The sequence below is a fragment of the Myotis brandtii genome, unplaced genomic scaffold (assembly GCF_000412655.1).
Source record: "Myotis brandtii unplaced genomic scaffold, ASM41265v1 scaffold187, whole genome shotgun sequence".
NCBI classification, from domain to species: Eukaryota; Metazoa; Chordata; class Mammalia; order Chiroptera; family Vespertilionidae; genus Myotis; species Myotis brandtii.
The window spans coordinates 5,793,787-5,816,993 of NW_005356944.1; the positions used below are offsets into that span (position 1 = coordinate 5,793,787).

The window sequence follows — 23,207 nt, forward strand, 5'->3', positions numbered from 1 at the left end:
GTAAAGGATTGTTTTTAAAGGTCCTTACTACAGTGCGTGGGCTCCTAAAGAACAGACTGCTAGGATGACCACAATTACACCCGGCCTGTGCTAGGTGCGTATCTAATGACATAAATTCATTTTACCCTCTTAACCTTTAACTACTTCTAACTCAGAAAGTTTCAAGAACCATCATAGAGGAGACTGATACAGCATTCATGATAAAAACTGGCTTATTTTCTGGCCTCTAGAAGTCTGATAATGAAAACCTTGCAGAAATTTAAACAAGGAGGAAGTAAATAGACAAAAACTATACATATGCCTTTGATCAGGTATAATTTTCAGGAACTATACTTTCAAACAATAAAATCACACCAATAGAACTGTAAAAGAGATGAGCACTGCTTTTAATTTCTAATCACAAAGGACTCCTATTTCAGTGATTATCACCCAAAACGTGAGGATTCAGTGATTAGAAACACAGATCAGGGAAATGAAAACCAACTTCCCTCTCTTGCTGCCATGTTTTACGGCATCGTGGTGGGAGAATTTGAATTGCTTCTTGGAAAATGCTATGTTTCTAGTCCCACATTCGACCCCCTGACTAGAACTGCTGATGAAAGGGCAGTTTTCTTCACCGAAAGGGAAATCGTTGAGCACACAGAAATATAAGATAAAACTCGTCACAAGGTCACGACCTTGCCGTTCTGGTTGCGTGGGACATTCTCTGGGGAACTATACTATTTTGAAGTACATCCAAAAAAAGAGACCTGGGAGGGAACAAAAGGCTCTAAAGTCATTTCAGAAACAACTGACACGGACTCTTAACTGAAATATGTTAATCCCTTATTCAGTCTGAGAGAGGAATGTCCTGCACTTAATGGAATAAAAGTGTTTGATCTAGATCTCTTACCAGTTTAATCCTTCATTCATAACATTTCCCCTTATTTAAAGAAGGGGACTGACCCAGAGAACAAGTCAGAAGGGCATGGGGAGAATGCCCGCTGCCCCCTTCCAAACACACACTGAGCACCATGTGCCAGGCACTGAGAATAAGCCCTCCCAGGGCTGTGTTTGTATTCACCTTTGGACCTCAGCTCCCAGCAATCACAGTGTAGGGATCACTTTCTCCTGAATAAAAACCCAGGTAGCACATAGACTGCCACCTGCCATTCCCTCCTCCCCCACCTTTAAATCAGGTTTTTGTAAAATCTGCATTTTCAGTGAAGAAACATACAAAGGTGTTTAAATGACTATTCTTTCATCTATGCTATCCCATTCATTAGCTCCATTTTAGAAACAAGGAAAATGAGATTCTTCTCTGATGAAAGAACTTCCACCAAGAACCCAGGAGACAGGAATTTACTGAGTGGCTTACGATGTGTCAGGATTTTCCTTAGTGATAGTGAACAAAACAGAGGTCTGTCTCCCAAAGGTTTTTGGCATAAGCATTCAGAAAATGTTTGGAGGTGATCGGACGGTATTTGTTTATAGGGAAGAAAAGTTAACAGCATTGTTTTAGGCACTGGCAGGTTGAAGATGCCAATTAGGCATCCAAATGCTGAGAAGTAGGAGTTGGAGAGAAGTCTGGAATGTAGGGATATCTGGGCCGGGCTGAAAGCTGCCAAGCATTAGCATATAGATAATACTTAAAGCTAGGACACTGCATAAGGTTTTCTAGGGGGGAAAAAAGTGTAGATGAAGACGTGGCTAAGGGCAGAGAGCCCTGAGGCCCCCTAACATTTCGAAATCTGATAAAGGAGAAAAATTCAAGAAGCACAAAGTGATGGGTGAGGGAAGTAGAAAATCACATCAGTCTAGTGTCTTGGAAGCAGAGAGAAAAATGTTTCAGGCGGGAGTGATCACTAGTCATGCTACTGTAAAGTCAAGTAAAATACAGAGAACTGACCACTAGTTTTGGCAAAAGCAATGTGCTCATCTCATAATTAAGTGGAAATTTCCCAATGAATTCTATTATTACCAGCAACTTTGAAGAATAAGAGGAATTCTTTGGGAGTGTATATAAAAAGGGGAATTAATTTAAAGGGAAATATTTTGCTGTTATGAATTTAAAAATAAACAGAAACATTCATTATAAAATTTTTATTCTACTGCATTGTCATTTAAAATGACAAGAATTTAAGCAAATACCATCCAGTGTCAGAAGATATTCAGGGTGGTCATCTGCAGTATTTAGTGGCAAATTAATGGCAGCAGGTTCAATTTTTTAAAAATCATGTTTCATTTAAGTAACAGTTAAGATAAGCTTTGTCTCTGTATATAAACGTCCATTTGGCTTATACAATCCCATTTTCTCCAACTGGAAGCTGTGTAGGATCCAGTCCGACTTTCTTCATTGATACGGCGATATCAAACAAATAGTCATAACACTCACACCTATGAAAGAAAAAGCAAAAAGGACTTAAGGTCGATAGAGAAACAGAGTTATCCAAACCTAATCATCACACGTCTCCTCTCCATAAGTTAACCCTGTTCTTAGCTGGGTTAGAAATTTTTCTCAGTTTCAAGCTACATTTTTATTATTTTGCCCCCACCATTGTTAAAACATGGAAAGGGTTAATCTTGAACCATGCAACCATATTATATAATTCTCAGGATATAAAAGGGAATTTTAAATATACCACTTACATAAATTTAAGTTTGTTACTATGTGCCACTTTTTGAAATAAATGTAGCAAACCATTATATAACTTGGATTTGTTCTGTTCTCCCTTCCAGCCTTAAACTCCAAGAACAAGATCTGACTCCTTTTTTGTATCAAAGTGCATAGTGCCTTTCCAAATAATAGTACATCCAATAAATATTCCTTATTAAATGAATACACAATGCAAATCAAATATCTAGAAATGATAAAAAAATATTTAAATTTAAATCAATTTGACCAATAACACATAAAAAAAAATCACACTTCATTTGAAATCTTAAGACATAGTTTGTTCTCTTTCACATTTAGAGTGTGGTGACTTGAACCAAATGTTCTTTGATTTATGCTTACATGGTTTTAGCCTTCTCCCACGTTTCTCCCCAGACATAGACTCCATGACGTCTGACCAGTACCGCAGAGGAGTCTGGGTATTCATTCATTGCACGAGCCATTCGTTCTTTGAGGTCCTTCTCCTCAGGTGTATTCTCGATAATGGGTACCACCAACATATCATCGTATCTACAGGATGAAACAAGCCATTTTTCCCCCCATTAAAACAAAAGTATTCATATGTTAAATTTACAGTTTTTCAAGCAACCAGTTAGACATCCTCTTTGTATCTGGAAAGCCACTCCAAGTTATGAACAAGATGCTGCATGTTAATTCTTTGTATCTTGCACAAACATCTGTATCAAAAGATGCCTTGGGAATTTAGCAGGCATTATTCCAATCCCAAGACTAAGTGGCAGAAATTTGTATAGGTTACCAAAATCTAACAAAAAAAATTATCAAGATCATACAAGTATTTCCTTGTAGCAGAGGCAATCAAAAAATATTCAACAGGAAATGGGAAATGATAGATTTCAGAATCAGAACTGAAGGAGGGATTAACAATTGAACTACTTACGAAATAGGAATTTTTCAATGATATAAAACATTTTACTTAACTCTGTAGGACCCAAAGTGTCTCAGACCAACAAATACAGGTGTGGTCTGTGGCACTGGGCTAGCAAGAAACTTCTGGAGTGCACTATCAAAGGTCTGATACCATTTCAGAACACTCTTAAGAACTTCATTTATTCCACCTTGTTTAATTAAGTACATACATGTAATGAAATCAGAATGTGTGTTTCTTTCTATTCATGTAATAACATTTAAGCAAATAACTTAATTACTGTAAAGTTTAAGTCTATCCCTGAGGTCATTTATAACCAGTCGAAACTCAGACATGTTTCCTTTTTACATGAATTTCTCTTGCCTTGGTAATATAACATCTGCTTTTTCACTTCCTCCGTAATGGCTAAACTTAATCAAAAAGCTATGCTACAGCATTAACAGAAATTGCTACGTTAGGGCAGGTACAGGCTAAATAGCTGTCATGTGTAACTTGGCCAACCATTATTATTAACAGTATGGAGTTGCTCGTTACTTCGTTTAAGTAAAGTAGACGTAGTTATAAAATATCCTTCAATATGGAAAGAATGAATCGCTAGTCCCAAATCTTTCCTAATATTAGCCAGGAAAACCACAAGCTTACATTTTCCTCTAGCATATACTGAATAGTCAGACATATTTTCAGGGGCAAAATTATTTCACAGCAAAAGAAGACCTGAAAGCTAATTCAAACCAGGCCACCCACTTTAAAGCTGGAACACAAATCCTTACCAGTTAAACGAGGGACAGAGCAAGGCTAGTCCATGATCACCAAACTGTGTTCTTTCCACTCTACCATATACATGCATTTCCTTCCAAAAGGAAGGGCAATTAATTTAAACTAGAGGCCCGGTGCACGAAATTCCTGCACTGGGGGTGGGTGTCCCTCAGCCCAGCCTGCACCCTCTCCAATCTGAGACCCCTTGGGAGATGTCCAACTGCTGGTTAGGTTCTATCTCTATGGGATCAGGCCTAAACTGGCAGTCGGACATCCCTCTCACAAGCTGCCGTGGAAGCAGGAGAGGCTCCCACCACTGCCGCTGCACTTGCCAGCTGTGAGCCCAGCTTCTGGCTGAGCGGCGCTCCCCCTGTGGGAGCGCACTGACCACCACGGGGAAGCTCCTGCGTTGAGCGGGATCAGGCCAAAAATGGCTCTCCAACATCCCCCAAGGGGTTCCGGATTGCCAGAGGGTGCAGGCCAGGCCAAGGGACCCCACCGGTGCATGATTGGGGCCAGGGAGGGATGCAGGAGGTTGGCCAGCTGGGGAGGAACTGCGGGAGGGCTCCAGGGCATGTCCGGCCCACCTCGCTTAGTCCCGATCAGCTGAACCCCAACAGCAAGCTAACTTACCAGTCGGAGTGTCTGCCCCCTGGTGGTCAGTGCACCTCATAGTGAGCAGTTGAGCAGCCTTAGCATTTCATTAGCATATTACGCTTTAATTGGTTGAACGGACAACTGGACGCTTAGCATATAAGGCTTTTATTATATAGAATATAGTAATCTCCTCTGATAAGAGCTGGATATGTGAAATTTTTTTTCTCAAGATGGACTTTAAAAAATAGAGTAGAGAATATCAGAATCCTCCTTTCTTTCTTCATCCATGTTCCTTTGCTCCTTCTTTGGAAAACTGGACTCTCAGGATTTTCTACAAACTCTGATAAACTATCACTCCCCCTTGAGCTGCAATAATGACTATGTTACTGATTTCCCAGCCAGGCTTAAATAAAATCACAAAGGACGTCTCAAAAACAATTGTATTCTTTAAATTCTGAAACATTCACAAGAACATACTAAATGTGTATGTTACAATACATAAGACATGGCATCTTTTAACAAAACTCATGTCTGTTTTTTTCTCTCACAGAATTCAAAAGCTCTCTCTTGTGCTCTGTTCCTCTACCCACCCTTTCAGGTTCTTTTATTTTTATTCCTTCACCAAAGCAACCAAATACTGATGAAATTGATATCACACATAATGCCTATCCTTCAAGACCCAGATATGGAAAAGGCAGCTATACTTTCTTTAGTATGTATACTTTCATAATATAAATATTTAACTTTTGTAAATAGGTATTTCATGGTGCTGAGGAATGCTTTAGGCACACAATAAATATTAACTACAATCAAATCAAATTAATTTCTCAGCACACTAGTTTAAACATGTACTTTCTATTACATGCAGCAACAATAAGATATTGCTGTAAGGACATTCTATAAAAACTGGCACCCTTTCCCCTAAACAAGGCCCTTTAGGAAATGAAGACTCAGGAGTAAGGATGCCGATACATTCAAATAAAATGCTGAGCTTGTACCCAAGCCCCAAGAACATGTTTCCTCATGTCACTATATTCTAGATGTATGAATAACTACTACATTTTTTGTGGGCTAGTGAATTTATATGATTTTATCTAGGCCTTTGTTCTATACTATCTATGCCACTTTCCAGACTGAAAAATTATGAAAATATGGAGATCTACTTAATGGAAATAATTATAAAACTTTTATAAATATGAACATACTAGAGGCTCAGTGCACAAAATTCCTGCACTCAGGGGGGGTTCCCCTCAGCCCAGCCTGCGCCCAGTCTGGGAGCCTTGGGGGATGTCCAACTGATGGCTTAGGTGGAGTGGGCCTAAGCCATCAGTCGGACATCCTTAGTGCTGCCACAGAGGTGGGAGAAGCTCCCGCCACCACTGCTGTACTCGCCAGCTGTGATCCCAGCTTCTGGCTGAGTGGCGTTCCCCGAGGGAGTGCACTGACCACCAGGAGGCAGCTCCTGCATTGAGCATCTGACCCCTGGTGGTCAGTGTGTGTCATAGCAACCAGTCATTCCACCATAGGGCCAAAACTGGCTCTCCAACATCCCCTGAGGGGTTCCAGATTGTGAGGGGGCACAGGCCAATCCAAGGACCCCACCGGTACACAATCGGGGCCGGGGAAGGACGTGGGATGTTGGCCAGCCTGGGACGGACCGTGGGAGGGTTCCAGGGCGTGTCTGGCCTGTCTCGCTCAGTCCGGATCAGCCGAACCCAGCAGCAAGCTAACCTACTGGTTGGAGTGTCTGCCCCCTGGTGGTCAGTGCATGTCATAGCGAGCAGTTGAACGGTCTTAACATATCATTAGCACAGGGGTCCTCAAACTACGGCCCGCGGGCCACATGCAAATACAAATATTGTATTTGTTCCCGTTTTGTTTTTTTACTTCAAAATAAGATATGTGCAGTGTGCATAGGAATTTGTTCATAGTTTTTTTTTAAACTATAGTCCGGCCCTCCAACGGTCTGAGGGACAGTGAACTGGCCCCCTGTTTAAAAAGTTTGAGGACCCCTGCATTAGCATATTACACTTTGATTTGTTGAACGGCCAACTGGATGACTGGACACTTAGCATATTAGGCTTTTATTATATAGGATTCTAGAAATACGAAATCAAATAAAAACAAAGTGAAAACTTTAGCGGGGGCTGAAACTTCCTGCAGACATAGTGAAGGTGGGGATACCTTGCTCTCTGGGTGCTTCAGTGTAGGGACATAATCCTTCCATCTCAACAGAAGTCTCAGCCAAGGTCTTGTCATTTTGCTCTGACAATCATTTCATTATTCATGTTGCTAATCATTTACCAAGGCTGCAGTGAAAGGGGTTGGGGGAGGCATCTGATCTGTGTCACTAAGAAGAGATCTGGAAGTATAATATCAAGTGGGGTATTACTGAACACAGATTCTACAACATCTCATTAAATGCATTAAAAAATCAGTAGCCTGTTTATAAAAAAAAAAAAGGAAAAATGCCTTTCAAATTTTTTAAGCAAAAGTAGAAAAGAAAATACCTATAATACCCTCCCGAGGTACACTTCCTTATTCCTTTTATCATCTCTTGATGTGTAATTTTAAACTCCCGTCCTGGAAAGAGAAGAGTGGCCATGACCGCGGCTTTAGAGTGGGTGTGAATCACTGCGCCTGCTCCTGGGAGGAAAGAAAAGTCACATGTGAGGTGAAAACTAAATTATACCTTAAAATTAAGAAAAAATAGACACATGCACACACACACACATGCGTGCAAACGCACGTTTATATATGCACTTGTTGTTCTAGGTATGGAATAAGTTGGCAGCAGGTAGTAAGGTAGGAGGGAGGGAGGAAAATAGAAATACTAATAGAGGAGTCAGAAAGCAAAAAAAAAATTACACTTTCCCCAGCCTCAGAACAATTCCTTATACTTTACATGTGCCCATGAACTATCTCTTAGATGGTCTGAAGTGCAGCTATAATGATCATGGAGATCACAATACTACTATCACCTACTTAGGACTTCCTATGTGCCAGGCACCTACTTAGGGATCCCCTTTTTATGTTATCTCTCCGCATCATCACAATCACCATAGAGGTCACCATTTAATGGTCAGTGGAAACTTGGAGAAGTTAAAAAACGTGCCCATGGTTCACGGACAGTAGTGACAGCACTTGAATTTGAACCCAGGTCCACCTGACCCCTGATCACCAAGTTAGGCCTCATAGCACAGGACATACTTTGGTAGCATAAGGGATGATTTTAAGGCGTAGATGTCATGAATTTACGTACAAAGGACTTGTATGCTATAAAAGTCAGTAAGTTTATTTAGGGAAAGCTTTTATGCTGGGAAAGCTTCATGCTGTGAGAAGCTGCTCCTTCAGTTCTATCCTTTCAGTCAGAGCTGACAATGTTCAGGAACAGAAGAGCAAGGTGACTTACGCAATGTTGATTTCATTAAAGCAAAGTTCTATGTGACTTTACTGCTGTGGCTGAGCCAGTACTTCAGTTATAATTTCCTATTTTCACAATGTCCTCTAGGTTCAACCTTTATAGGCTGTTTTCTACCACAATTTTGGGGAATTAAAATAAGACTCCTATTTTTATCACACAGTACATTTTTCAAAAGGAGATTTACTTCTACTATAAGTTCCCGGAGGTATAACTCCAACCTGAGAGTGGGAACCTGATTGCAAACATAATCTTTAGTCAACTTGACAATCTACTAGAGTCCCACAGATCTAGGTTGGAATTCTGGACCCAAAATGCTCACTAGCTGTTTGTTTTGGAAAAATCTTCCCAGAGCCTCTGTCTTCTCATCAGTAAAATGGACTAATAATAGATCTTCCACATAGGCTAATTCGAGGACTGAAGGGGTTAACACATTGAAAGCTTGGGTATGTAGTAGGTACCCAAGAAATGTTAACTGCAGTAATAATTGGCATTATTTAGGGGAGCCTACTCTGGAAATATTCTTTATATCAAATACATTTCTGCCTACCTCTCATAGTGTAAGCGTTCATAAAAAGAGGAGTACACTGGCTTTTCCTTAGATTCTTATATGGTGGAGGTCCGCTTATGTCACGTTCATTGATGTCACAAACAAACATGTCTTCAGGCTATTTACAGAGAGCAAAAAAGAAAAAAGTTTACACAATATCATCAGAAATGTCCCCTTTCTTATGTATACAGGGGCGGGGGAAAGTAGATTTATAGTTGTGAATATGAAAAAGAGTTTATTCTTGTATTATTATTTATTAATTATTGTACTATCTTTGTATTATAAATGTAAACCTACTTTTGCTCATTCCTGTATATAGTATACACTCACATGCAGAGTGATATAATTACACATATTCAACTCATATTTTAAATATCCATATAATTGTAATTTCTCTCAAAAATTTTACCCATTTTGAGAATAAAAAATATTTTACAGTAATGAAAATATTCTAAAGAAAGCTAAAAAGAAAAAAATCTCCCTTTAAAATCCGAAGAAGAAACTGATATGGAATATTTAACATGTATGCAATGATGTTGCTGTCATTTCATCAATTTAGGTTCTCAATTTAGCCCTGTAATTTCACAACTATATTTCAGAGAGACTATATAAAGAAACCATTATCCTAAGATGGGTGTTATAATTTCATAATATAAAAAGAAGAATACTACAGAGTAAAATTTTCTTATTCCAAGATGCTTAATAGCCACTCTCAGATGTTAATCTCAATAAGGTATATTATTCTGAAAGTTCTAAGGAATTATGTAGGGCCACAGACATTTCCTAGTAATATGTGCATATTTCTGACTTGTAACTTTCATTTTCCAGGTGTATTACAAACTACAAACTACAGGGTTTGTTACAAATGTTTTATTAATGAAGCATTATGCCACAGACAGATGTTAAGTATTATATGGTTGTTTTAAATAGATTTTAGGTATTATTCTAGCATTAATACAAATGAGTCTTCTCCAAATTTTTAAATAAGTTTTACGACTTTAAATTGGAATAGCTTTGCCATCATTAAATAGAAATCAGCTTCATACATTTGAGACCATCAATCTGATTATCCTACTAGCCTGATAAAGATGGTGTTATAATGCTACAATGTTAGAATCCCTTTTTATTATATGACTTAAGATTGTGCTATTCACTTTTGCCCTCTAGAGGTTGAATGAGGATTCAAACCATACTGATTGCATGGAGGACACCTAGGACCTTAAAAAAAATTAATGGTTATTCAACAAATGTTTGTTGATTAGTTATTTAAATTATCATCATATTACCACCTTTCAAAACTAACATTTCCTTTATAACTAATTCCATTTCACAAAACAATAGTTAAGTAGAGAAGAAAAGACGTCTGGGTTTAAAAAGAACCCTTTGCCATACCTGAATCCGTTCCTTTTGCACTCCTGAAGGAGCAATGTAGATTTCATTGCTGGTAACACAAAATATAGAAATTGGTATTTAATTAACTCTATTGCTCTGCTTTTGCACAAAGAAAAACGTATCCTTGCAGTCCAATCATTAATGGTCTGCATAAATGAAGTCATACAAGTAGCAGCTTGATTTAATTAATGGTATAGGCCATATAGAAAGAATACCAAATACTTTAATGCTTTTGTAATGCTGGCGACAGTGTAAAATGTTGATAGTTGCCTTGGTCTTCTATATTTTTTATGTATATTTCTTTCCATGGGGCAAAATCATTGGTAATCAGGCTTTTATCTGGGTTGGAGAAATACAATCTGAAAACACAAGTCTTAATTGTGAATCTTGAAGCATGAATGAGCAGAGTTTATCCTAGCATATGTGGAATGCAGTTATTCTAAAATCCAGTCAGGGGAGAACATGCTCACTAGGAGATGTCCCTCTGGCACGCTCTTATTAGAAAACATGAAGCTCAGAGACCTCTGCTGGACAGTTTGTTAAATTACAGTTTATTAAACTGCAGCATTAATAGGGCTACTTTTGGGGTGGAACAGTATGCTTCCTGTTTGAAAAACACATCTACCTTATGAAAATATTTGGAAATAAAAGCTAAAACAAGTGCAAAAATTACAAGTGTAAAAGGCATGGCCACATCTGGAGATAGCTCTGTTCTAGGATGTTGTGTTATACCCTTTCTTTCACAAGGTGCTCTCAAATTTGATTTGGAAATTAATTTCAAAGTCTTCTCTAAATTCTCTCCCCCACTCAAGAAAGATCCTTTGGCTCATTTATCAGTTTCAGTGGCTTCCAGAGGGTATCAGAGCGGCCAGACATGCAAGCGAAGGAAACACATGCATGCTCTAGCTTTTGCCCCTGAAGCATGGACACTGAATAAATACTGTTTCATAGTGAAAATGAGGACGACAGCCTCTATTGAATCCAGCTGTCAAAGCTGGGGTCACTAGTAAACTATAGACTCGGAACTGATGAAGATGTAAGGAAATGAAAGGTTTTTTTAATGGCCCACTGGTAAATTAAGGTCTAGCAAATAAAGGCCTGGCCTGATCATGGCAGTGAAATCCAAAGCACAGTAAGCAACATTCAAACATCTGTTTTCACCAAGTAGCTAGTGCTTTAGAGCTTCATTGCATAAGAAAACCATAGAGTGCCATTCCTCTAGAGCAGCGGTCACCAACCTTTTGGACCTCGAGGACCACTGGGACCAGCGGTTGGCGGTTGGCGACCGCTGTTCCAAAGGTTTCCTTAAACTAGCGGTAGCCAACCTTCCGGACCTCATGGACCACCAGTGGTCTGCGGACCACCGGTTGGCGACCACTGCTCTAGAGCAGGGGTGGGGAACGTCCAGCCCGCGGGCCTTAGAGAGCCCGGGAAATAATTTGGTCTGGCCCTGCCAAGGCATTAGGGGTGAGTTAATTAAAGGTTTGACCAAGTATAGTAGGCTAGTTTTTCAGTAGATAATTTTGTATGGCCTGCAAATGATGTCATATAGGCTAGTTTTTAAGTAGATAATTTTGTATGGCCTGCAAATGATGTCATAAATATCCAAATGGCCCTTGGCAGAAGAAAGGCCCCCCCCATCCCTGCTGTAGAACTAGCGGGAGTGGGCAGGGGGTGACAGTTAAATGGGGCCCTTTACAACTACCAGGGATCCAAATATTTTGTCCTGTGTCACATGGAAGAAACTCTAGAATCATGCGTGGTATGGAGTCCAATGACCCCCCAGTGGGAAGTGGACTGGCAGGTCTTCTTATGTGGGAGAAACTTAGGCAGTCCTGGGAACAGAGCCAAGTAAAGTACAAAACAGTCTGCTGGTAAATAAAACCCATCCACAAAGTAGGAAAACCCAGGGTATTTATCCTGTTTATTCAAGTGATTTGGTACGCCAAACCTGTTTTTAGTACTGCCTTTGTAAAATGGAAATTAGTTTAGACTTTGGTCAACATTGTTCATTAAAAGATTAGGTAAATAGGTTTTAGAAAAAAATATTTTTACACCTACAAAGGAGATATCTGGATAAAAATGCAAAGATGACAGAGCTTTTATCTTAGGAGGGAAATATGCCAAAGACTAAAAGTGAAGTATTTACTTGGTGCTGTAAGCCACAAACAAAAAGCATTTTAAATTTCAAGGTATTAAGTTTTGGAATTTACTTCTCTAAACTCCCTGCTCTTTCTTAAGTGTAAAGCAGACAGACAAAACTCAAGAGTCCATACTACATCTATTTTTATTTACTGTCTAGTCATTTGAATCTTACTATGCCTTAATTATCTTGTCTATATATGGGTTTATTAACTTTAAGTCTAATCGCATGCAACAGGATTAGTATCTCTTGACATATAATATTACAGCCGTGAAAACAGGAAATGCTAAATGTGAATGGTAGGACCCGACCTAAACACAATGGCTTCTGAGTATCTTAGGATTACCTTGCTCACTGTCATTTTCTTGGTCCTCCATTTCCTCCTTCTGATTTAATTCTTATATGTGTCTTAAGCCCTTTTACATACATCTTTTGGTATTACACATCAGTAGCATAATCTGGAATAGTATCAGCCAAACCTTGGAATCAGTAAATAATTTTATATTCCTAAAGAGCTTATTGTTAGTATTTTTGTAGAAACATAATCTATTGGTTGTGTATTTCATTCCTAAGCATCAGACAAAGAAAACCAAACTTTCCCTAATAACATGAGAATAATATTGCTGACAAAGTAGTTGATGTGGGCTTCTGAAGTCATTTAAGTATCAGGAAAAAATGGAATATTTTTAGTACAAATTACTTATTTTACTATGTAAGGCACAAATTTAATAAGATTCCAAATACAGGGCCAGAAAATTGTGGCTGTTTCCACTTATGAACCCCAGGAGGAGCTCCTCAGCCATTAAGAATCTAAGACAAATTTTCACATGACGCAACTTTCCTACAAATGGACTGTAGTGCTATAAAAGCCACTGAATGTTTAAAAGATGTGAGTATTTTAGGGTGACCACACAACTCAGTATATGGATTAGTAAAATTCTTCTAGGAAGAACATAGTCTTTTATGTCTATACTAGAGGCCCGGTGCACAGATTCGTGCACTGGTGGGGTCCTTTGGCCTGGCCTGTGCCATCTCGCAATCTGGGACCCCTTGGGGGATGTCGGAGGCCCAGTGCACGGATTCAGCCCAATCCCCGCAGGCCAGGCCAAGGGACCCCACCGGTGCACGAATCCGTGCACCAGGCCTCTAGTATGCATATAAGATCTTTGGTTAATCTCTTCCTGCCTTCCCCCTTCCCTCTTCCCTCTGAGATTCATCAGTCTGTTCCATGTTTCCATGCCTATGAGTTGAGTGTCTGCCCCCTGGTGGTCAGTGTGCGTCATAGCTACCGGTTGAATGGTCGCTTAGGCTTTTTTATATATATAGGTATACATTTTTAAAACCCTCTTTAGATTTGCAATGACCCTTTATCTGCATTTTATTTTTAACTTTTCTTTCTTTTTTCTAAAGAGCCGGTTAAAAATGGTTATTTTAGCTCAGTTTGGTAGAAAGCTCTATTTTGTTCTATGCCCAGGAACAAATATTACCATAAACACAAACTACTTCTGCATATACAAATAAAAAGTAGTTAACTAAGGGCAATGCTTAGAATAATACAGCTGAGAAACCAGTGCTAGGACTCAACTCCTAAATGCATGAAATAACAACAAATGTTGTTTTCATAGGACTTTGCTAGAATCAGGTCATCTCAAAAGTTTTGGCAAAAGAACCCAAAAGCCTGCCCAATGCTGACTTGACACATTGGTACTGGGTTCATGGTAAGGAAAGAGGCATAGATGAATGTTCGATGCACCACACGGAATGTGACCTTCCTGGACCGAGTGCGTCCCCTACACACATAACTGTTGACAGTGGTTGACTAAGACCCCTGCTGTTACTTCCCACACTTCAATTACTATTTCATGAGTTCCTCGGTAATTTGAATCAGATGAAATTACAATGGCATCATCTCATCTTGCAGTGTGCCATAAAATCCCTTTTGTTCCAAATGTCTTGACTACATTTTACATCTCATTTCTTTCACACAATGCAGCCTCCTAGTAATGCTATATATACTCAATATCATATAAATGTTGTAGTAATCCAATTTTGTTAAAGTAAGTGAATTATGGTAAAAAAATAAATCAAGTTACTCAGTTTAACATTCAGCCTCCAGACAATAATATTCTTAACCATTACAGGAGAAAAAACACTTGAGAGAATGAGATTCCTTAACCTCTCTTTTCATTGTCAGTAAGTTGCTTATTTCTTCATCCTCTTGGAGGAAAGACACTGAATAATCGAATTAAGTATTAAATACTATTCATTCCTCCTGTTTCTAGTTCAGAACCTCTTGTTTTGTCCTGAGCCTCATGGACCATCAGGTGCTACCTCCATTAATAATGATACATGTGCTTGGAAAGGCATATTGCCTTTCTTTTGACTCAGTAACATGTAATTTTCAGGATTTCGAGTTAGTAATCTGTATTTAAGTGGCTTTAAAATATGTATCTGGACCTTTAAGACACATCCTGTCTACCCTGGCAATTCCAGACATAGGAACATACCTGGCAGCATGGCATTTACCGTTGGTACTCCAAAGACCGAGGACCAGATTATTCTGGTTAGAAACTGTGTTCCCAAATCCTTAGGTATTTATTATATTGCAACTTGGGCATACTTGTTCCACTCTGTTACGCAAATATCTACTTCTCCAAGTGGAAATGAAATACCTTCAATGTCACATAAAACTGCACCAGTTGTTCTTTGGACATTGTATGTGCGTTAGGCTCCCCATGGTCTACTTCTACGAGGAATTCCTAGACATGAAATCAGCCGAAAACTTACCCATGCTTCAAGCTAATTCCTCCTCCAGTCCCAGTGACCCAGCCCAAATGGTAAAACTGTTTGCACAGCTCTGGGATCAGGTATCTTGGGTGTTCCTTGTCCTTAAAAAGAGGAACATGATTTTTTAAATAGACATTATTTTATCAAGTGACTATTATAGCTGGTATCTCTATTAATAAGCCAATTTAAGGAAGTTTAAGAAAAATCTACCACAGAGAAGGTACTATCAGAGAGAAAACTATTATAAAACATGCTTTGTTTTTAGTTTTCAGAAAGTGGATCTATTATATTATTTGGAATTATTCAGAATAAGGCCTACAGTCCATTACTGAAACAGGCTGCAAGAACAAAGTGGGGAAATGTCCAGTATACAGTATATTACGAAGTGTCTATTGAGATGGCTGAAATAAAAGAAAATCTAGTGTTGAAAGGAACATGCTTGTCATCTAGCGAAGTTCTTTACACAAAGCAATTCAGGAAGGCCCTATATATAGGATATACTATAACAGCTATATGTTCATATTCTGTGTGTTGGTTCAATTTTTTCTATTGACTATATTATTTTCTCTTAGTATAAAAACAATATATACTCATTATGAAATATAAAGTCAAGAAAATAACACAGAAACCATTTACTCAGAAACAATCACATTTCTATGAAGATAGGTGTGCTCAGGAAAATATGTATGTTCAGTTGGGATGACTGAGCCTTATTTATTTTTATTGAGGTATAACTGATATACAACACATTAGTTTCCAGTGTACAACATAATTATTTGGTATTTCTATATACTGTGAAATAATCAGCACAATAAGTCTAGTTAAAATAAGAGCCTTATTTTTATATAAGTCTAATAATTGCTTTGTTAGGGAAAAGCAGACCCATGTTTCCCCCTCTTTTTAAAAGTTAAAATTAATGAAAACAAAAATAAAGAAATACAATGAATTCCATTTTTGGCAGCATGATATATAGCAGTGATGGCAAACCTATGACACACATGTCAGAGGTGACATGCGAACTCATTTTTTTGGTTGATTTTTCTTTGTTAAATGGCATTTAAATATATAAAATAAATATCAAAAATATAAGTCTTTGTTTTACTATGGTTGCAAATATCAAAAAATTTCTATATGTGACACGGCTTCAGAGTTAAGTTAGGGTTTTTCAAAATGCTGACACGCCGAGCTCAAAAGGTTCGCCATCACTGATATACAGCCTTAACTTTGAAAACAACTAAAATGCTGCATAAATTATTTTTTAAAATATTTCAAAATAAATTGTTGAGCTGTCAAAAAAGTAAGGTCTCATACTAGTAGAGGCCATAAAAGAAATGAGAATGCCCTGGCTGGTGTGGCTCAGTTGGTTGGGCAATGTCCTGTGCACTGAGAGGTCACCATTTCGATTCCTGGTCAGGACCCTTGCCCAGGTTGCGGGCTTGATCCCCAGTAGGGGCGATAGATGCAGGAGGAAGCCAATCAATGTTTCTTCTCTCTCTCTCAAATCAATAAAAAAAATATTAAAAAAAAAGAAAAGAAAGAAATAACAGTAAGTCTACCTGGAAGGAAAGTGAATTCCAAAGCCATTATTTCCCTGAAGGTATTTGCAGAACTCTGGTGACCTTGAGCTTCAATTTTGATAGCTAAGCAAACTGCTAGAAACACAGATAAAACCTAGGGCATGCCCAAAATACGGCATCTAATAGAAAATTGCTATATACACGAGAGACTCCAAGGGGTTATTCCCTCTATCTAAAATAGACCCACTGAGCAGAAAAGCACAGCTAGGAAGCTTGCCTACAAAATCTTGGTACTGGGTAAAAAGGATGAAAACATCTTTGAATCCAAATTATTGTTGAAAGACTGAATTTTCAGCTACTTAACTGGATTTCTGAAATCATGGTAGTTTTTCAAACTCACCTTTTAATATTAGACATACACAGTTTATTTTAGGTAAGTATTATAAACTAGAGGCCCGGTACACGAAAATTCATGCACTGGGTGGGGGGGGGGGAGGTCCTTAAGGCCTGTGCCCTCTCACAGTCCAGGAGCCCTCAGGGGACATACTTAGCGCTGCCACTGAGGCTGGAGAAGCTCCCACCACCACTGCTCTGCTTACCAGCCATGAGCCCGGCTTCTGGCTGAGTGGCGCTCCCCCTGTGGTCAGTGCGTGTCATAGCAATCAGTCGTTATGATGTTTGGTCAATTTGCATATTAGCCTTTTATTATATAGGATGATAATTTGATGGAATAGATTCAAAATATAAAATTAAGAACATGGGTATACTGACATTCTTTTAAGTTCTGATCCAACATATGTCTTAGGAGTGAATGGACATACATTCAAATCCACATTACATAATTTTATGCTTACATGACTTTGAGTTTCAGTTTACTGATCCATAAAACGAGAACATTATGAGAGTTAAAATGAGATCAAATGAATATAAAGCGCCCAGCACAATGTGTGACACAGTCAATGCTAGTTTCCTTCCCATTTTAATGAGTTAAAAATTCTTGAATTAAAATTAATAGTCAAGCTATGTTGGTTTTTTACATCTGTCCTTACTAAATCTAGCCAAGTTATCCATACCCTGTATAATTTGCTATTTCCTTTTTTAGAGATACAAATGTTATTTTAATTATATAGTAAAGTACAGCTAATGAGAAGACTCCTGTAGTTTTCCAATCCTTAGAACCACCCATTTTCACAGCAAGTTACAAACATTATAGAAAATGGTCTGTTATTAAGGGTCTCCCTTTGCCCTTTTGTCTTTTCCAGTACTGAGGTATTATAGCAATTAGCCAGCTTCGTTCTACAGGAATAACAATGAGAAGGCAGCTGTTGTTAATGCAATTTCATTCAATCGTTCAAACCCACAAAATTACAATTTCAAGAAGAATAAGCACTTAGCAGGGGGAACCAACAGAGACATATTTGGTAAAAATGCAATCATTTAAGTTGTCCAAAGTAAAAATCAGAATATATATTTTTAACAAGAATTGACAGGAAGGAAAGATTTCATATTTAGTTTTCCCCTGAATGTCAATGACATAACTTGTCTATTATTGTTACATCTGGTTTTCAAGTAGAATAAGAATTTAGAAGAACATATCTTAAGATGGATTACAATCAACTGCTTAGAGTAGAGGTCCTACTCTAAGCGAGGGAGGAACATTTACCAGTATACAGTGTTTTGTATATATTAAAGACATTAAAGTCTAAGGTTTCTGAATCAGTATTTTATTTTTCCAATTTTTCAATCTAGCTTTTTAAGGAAATCAGCCTCAATTGTCACTGAGATACCTGACAGCCAACCATGGCTCTGATCCCTTCCTCTACTTTTTGTTTCAATCTCAGCATAGTAGAGGCTTGGATTGCTCAGACAGGTTTTCTTGGGGACTCTAATACAAATGTAAAATAAACCTGTGTTAAGGATATTATTTAACTCATCAATTAATGAGGGAACCAGAAAGATGTCACAACTGCTACCACAATTCAACTTTCATCTCTATGAACAATAATCATCTGCATTGCTGTCAGTAATCTACAATTCAGAGTTGTAAAATAGCTCAAAGATGGCCCCAAGTCAGCTAGCGATCTCCTTTGCTCATTTCAGTCTTTCACAATTTTTCCTGACACTGGCCTCAGGAAGGGACTGGATGCAGACAGAGCAAAACTGTCAGCATTGTTTGTCTCTGGTTTTTGCTGCTTTCTGCACATCTGTTTCATTGTCCTCTATGTGCATATTGGTTTTCTTTGCAACTTCACCTCCACTCAAAGCCCTTTGCCACACTTAAAAACTCTTCTTCACATTAGACAAGCCCTAACTAGAAATCAGAAGACCCTAAGGCAAGTCAGTGACCCTTTCTGTGTATCAGTTTCCTTATATTAATAATCTGGACCAGTGATTCTCAGACTAGTGAAGTTCAAGATCAGTAGTTGTATTTTTAAATTTTAGGGACTGACATAAGGTTGCCAAGTGATAGCATTAATTATACTTAACAATTACTATCACCTTCTTTCAAAAATAAAGTACATTTTTTTAAATGTATTTTTATTGATTTCAGGGAGGAAGGGAGAGGGAGAGATAGAAACGTCAATGATGAGAGAGAATCATTGATAGGCTGCCTCCTGCACGTCCCCTACTCCGGGATTGGGCCCGCAAACCGGCATGTGCCCTTGACCGGAATCAAACCTGGGACCCTCCAGTCCACAGGCAGGCGCTCTATCCACTGAGCCAAACCAGTGGGGGTAATAAAGTACATTTTTAACATAAGAAAAGTAGGAAGGATAATCTCAGAATGAAAGCTAATCCTTGAAATGAAATGCAATTAATTTTGTGAACTTCACTCTTTCATTGTCCTTATTTTTATTTTGCAGTAGTCGAGTAAAAATTCTTTCAGAGACTGATATTTGGGGAGGATTAAGATTATCTTTTCCTATTTGGTCTCCTTGCCTACAATTTCTCCTTCTCCAGCTTACCCTTCACTCTATTAGTACTAAAATAATAAACTATTTTGATCATTGAACTCCGCTCCTTACATCATCTAATGGCAAAACACCACCTTTTTAGTCTAAGTCCTTCTGCTTTCTTGCCCTAATTTAACTTTTCAAATACTTTCACTTTTTTTACATAAATCTCCCAGTTCTATTCAACCTAGCTGTGGATGTCAACCATCAGGAAGGCTCTTAAAGACCCCCTGGGGTTCACACCATGGTATATAGTTCATCTCCTACACTGTACCAGGGTTGGTCTGTATGCCCAACAGACTACTGCCGAACGGTACTATATCACTTGGGATTAGGCTATAAGACTATAGCTTCCATCTTGGTTGTCCTCTCTCCTTCAGTTCACTTGGTGCTCGAGATACTCAGACAGCCTATGCAGAAGGCCACGTGGTGAAGAACTGAGACCTGTGGTCAAAAATCAGTGAGGAACAGAGGCCTGCCAACAACTACATGAGGGGCTTGGAAACTCACTCTAGCTGAAGTCAAGTCTTGACATCAATTGTAGCTCAAGCTGACAGGTTGGCTGCCAACTCATGACAAACCCTGAGCCAGAACCTCAAACTAAACTCTCCTGGATTCCTAAGCCTCAGAAACTGGAACACCCAATGTTTGTGTTTTAAGCTTAAGTTCTGGGATACTTGTTATGCAGCAATAGGTAACTAAAACATTTTCTTGCCAGCCAAGAATACTTTGTCTTTGCACTGTTATTGCTTATGCTGGATCTCTAATAATCCCAGCTCTAGCTGCCAGATTCCTGCTTGTCAGACTTTACACCAGGCCCCCTACCCACTTCACCTATATTCCTTCTCTCATGGTAGCAAGGATCACTCCTTCCTTGGACTCTGTGACACAGCAGTTGCTCTATGTACCTTTCTTTTGGTATTAATTATGGAGCCCTCTTATTCATTCATTCATTCTCAGCAACTTTTACTGAAGGCCCCAAAGAAATGAATAAGAGGAAAATAAAATTCTTACCCTTGAGGAACTCACAATCTGATAAAGCTGTTAACAGTTATGAAGTGACAATGCAACAGACAATACAAGCTGGTCCTGGGCATTGCGGGAGCTGAAAGCTCTGAGTGGGAGGGAGCGGTAGTTAGGAAAAGCTTCATACAGGAGGGGATGGGTGTGCTAAGTCTTAATGGACTGGGAATAAGCTGGGTCGGTAAAGAGGAGAAAGGGCATTTCAGTCAGAGAGAACTCCAGTAGTTGGAACTGGTTATAAATTAGGTTCTGTGGAATGGAGGGGAGAGGGAGGCAGATGCACAGGAGTTTGGACTTTATGTTATAGGTACTTGAAAACCACTGAGCAGTTTTAGATAGAGGACATGACCAGATCTTGGGTTGGCAACATTTCTACAGTGGCAGTGAAGCACAGTGACCTCCATCTTGTATAAAAACTGCTGTTTGAAATTCTCTGCTATTGTTAGATAGTCCCTTGTTCTGTAAACTCTGTCATTTTTAGACAGTCTCTTATTCTATGAAATAACTGTTTTAGTTTGAATAACAGAAAAAGATAAAAACTTAACTGTCTGACCTTGCAAGCTAGCCATCTAACGTAATGGACTAATACTGATAATAATTCCCATGTTCGTATGCCAAATGTTTGTCCTTTATGTATCCAAGATTACCAACTATCTAACAATAACTCACACAGAGCTCTTTGTAAAATCTGCAGCAAAGAAGCAAAGATATAAATGCAGGAAACTTTCTGTGTGACTTCGCTCAGAGGTTTGGAAGAAACACCTCCCTCTGGGCCGAGCACAATAAACGACTCCTAATTAGTTGGCTCATTAAGGCGTCTTGTATCTCACTCGCTGATTTACGATACAACAGCAGTGGAAAGAAGAGGATGAAGGTGGTGACCAAGGAAGCAAGAGACCAGACCAGTAAGGAGGCTGTGGGAAGAGTTTGTAAAGGAAATTGCAAGGAAGTGATGGTGGAGATGGACTTGGAAGGTATTTAGAAATTAAAAAGAAAGGATTAACTTTGGGTGAGGAAACTGAAGAAAACTCAAGGTCATCTGTGAAACAGGCTTGGGGCAGAGGATGAGGCTAGATGGTGAGGTTTGGGGGTAGCTACTTAGGGCAGTGATGGCGAACCTATGACGTGTGTGTCAGAGGTGACACACAAACTCATTTTTTTGGTTGATTTTTCTTTGTTAAATGGCATTTTAATATATTGTGGACGAAAGGGGCCACATGCTGACCTGACAAGCTCAGGAAAGGCCTGCATGGCAGTTTTGCAGACTCGGAGACCTAAAATAACCACAAAGGATGGTCTGAAATTAAACTTTTACTAAAAGCAGTTATGGTGGGCAGTTACGTCCTAGGCCAGTATCTTCACTGATAAGGTCAACTGAGCCCATCTGTCTTTTTGCATCTATGATAACATATCCTTGGGATGTCTGGGTAACTTGTGACTTCCCTTTTTATGGAGCCCCTGGGGCACAGCCAGGTGTGCTGGGCCCAGGACAGATACCACAAGTTCCTTCATCATCATGTTAATTGTTCCTGCACCCACCTAAGTATGAGTCCATCATTTTACTTTTTATCCTATCCCAGAGGTTTCCCCGCTTCGCTTAATCCCACCTCCTTAATCTATCACCAATGAATTTCACGTAACCCACCTATGTTCCTCCTTTGATTGGAATGTATAAATACGGATGTAACCCCGCCATTCTCTGGAGCACTATCTCAATTCCTTGAGGTTCAGCTTCCCGGCATATGTCGACAGTTTGGCTCAAATAAACTCACAAAAATTCTTTACAGGTTTCAATGGTTTTTTTAGTTAACATTAAGTACATAATTAAATTTGGTTATTAATCTGTCTCATGCAGATTTAATTATTAGACCAGCCAAGAGAACTTTGAGTGGTAGAGAAAAGTTTCTCTCTCTCTCCTCCCCATAGATCAATAAAGGATTATTTTTAAATAAGAAAAAACAGTAGAGATTGGCCACAACTGCCCTCTGCATTGATATTCATATGTATACATACACATTCTCACATGGAAACTTGATTAATCACTATGCTTTAATTATGTTCAATTTGTAACAATGAAATTGGGGGTCACCACAACATGAGGAACTGTATTAAAGGGTCACGGCACTAGGAAGGTTGAGAACCACTAACTTAGTAAACTGAGGCAGGAAAACGGCTCAGAGGGAAGGTTCTGGCTACTGAGGTACAGCTCCGGTCCAGGCGAAGGTTCCCCAAGTGCTAGGGCCTAGGGCGTGCTTTGCAAACGTCCGGCTGGTCGCCATGGCGCACAGGGACGCTGGAGAGCTCAGTCTTTGCTCCAGTTCACTTCAGGGCTGCAAGTTTCCTCGACTGGCCTGACTTCCTGATGATAATGATAAGCTGCTTTGAAACACACACTGAAGACTCTCCGTTATTTTTCCTTTTCTTAACGTTTGGTGCCCAGCTCCCGCTGTAGGACACAGCCCAACCACGGGAGCGGCGCGAGCCTGCAGGTCGCTCTGTGGAGCATGGGTGGCAGCGCGCGGAGGTCG

The 23,207-nt window shown here is 39.2% G+C and overlaps 1 protein-coding gene across 1 annotated transcript in view; it reads right to left on the reverse strand.

Annotated features, from left to right (window-relative positions):
- Positions 1-1,933: 1,933 nt before the first annotated feature.
- Positions 1,934-23,207, reverse strand: part of APIP (APAF1 interacting protein) — a 21,595-nt gene continuing 321 nt past the window's right edge. Inside the window, exons 2-7 of the mRNA XM_005864419.2 lie at positions 15,186-15,286; positions 10,256-10,304; positions 8,864-8,981; positions 7,403-7,538; positions 2,996-3,163; positions 1,934-2,376 (exon numbers count right to left, since the gene is read on the reverse strand). Coding sequence (XP_005864481.1) covers positions 2,277-2,376; positions 2,996-3,163; positions 7,403-7,538; positions 8,864-8,981; positions 10,256-10,304; positions 15,186-15,286 — 672 coding nt within the window. The 3' untranslated portion in view covers positions 1,934-2,276. The remainder of the gene's footprint in view (positions 2,377-2,995; positions 3,164-7,402; positions 7,539-8,863; positions 8,982-10,255; positions 10,305-15,185; positions 15,287-23,207) is intronic.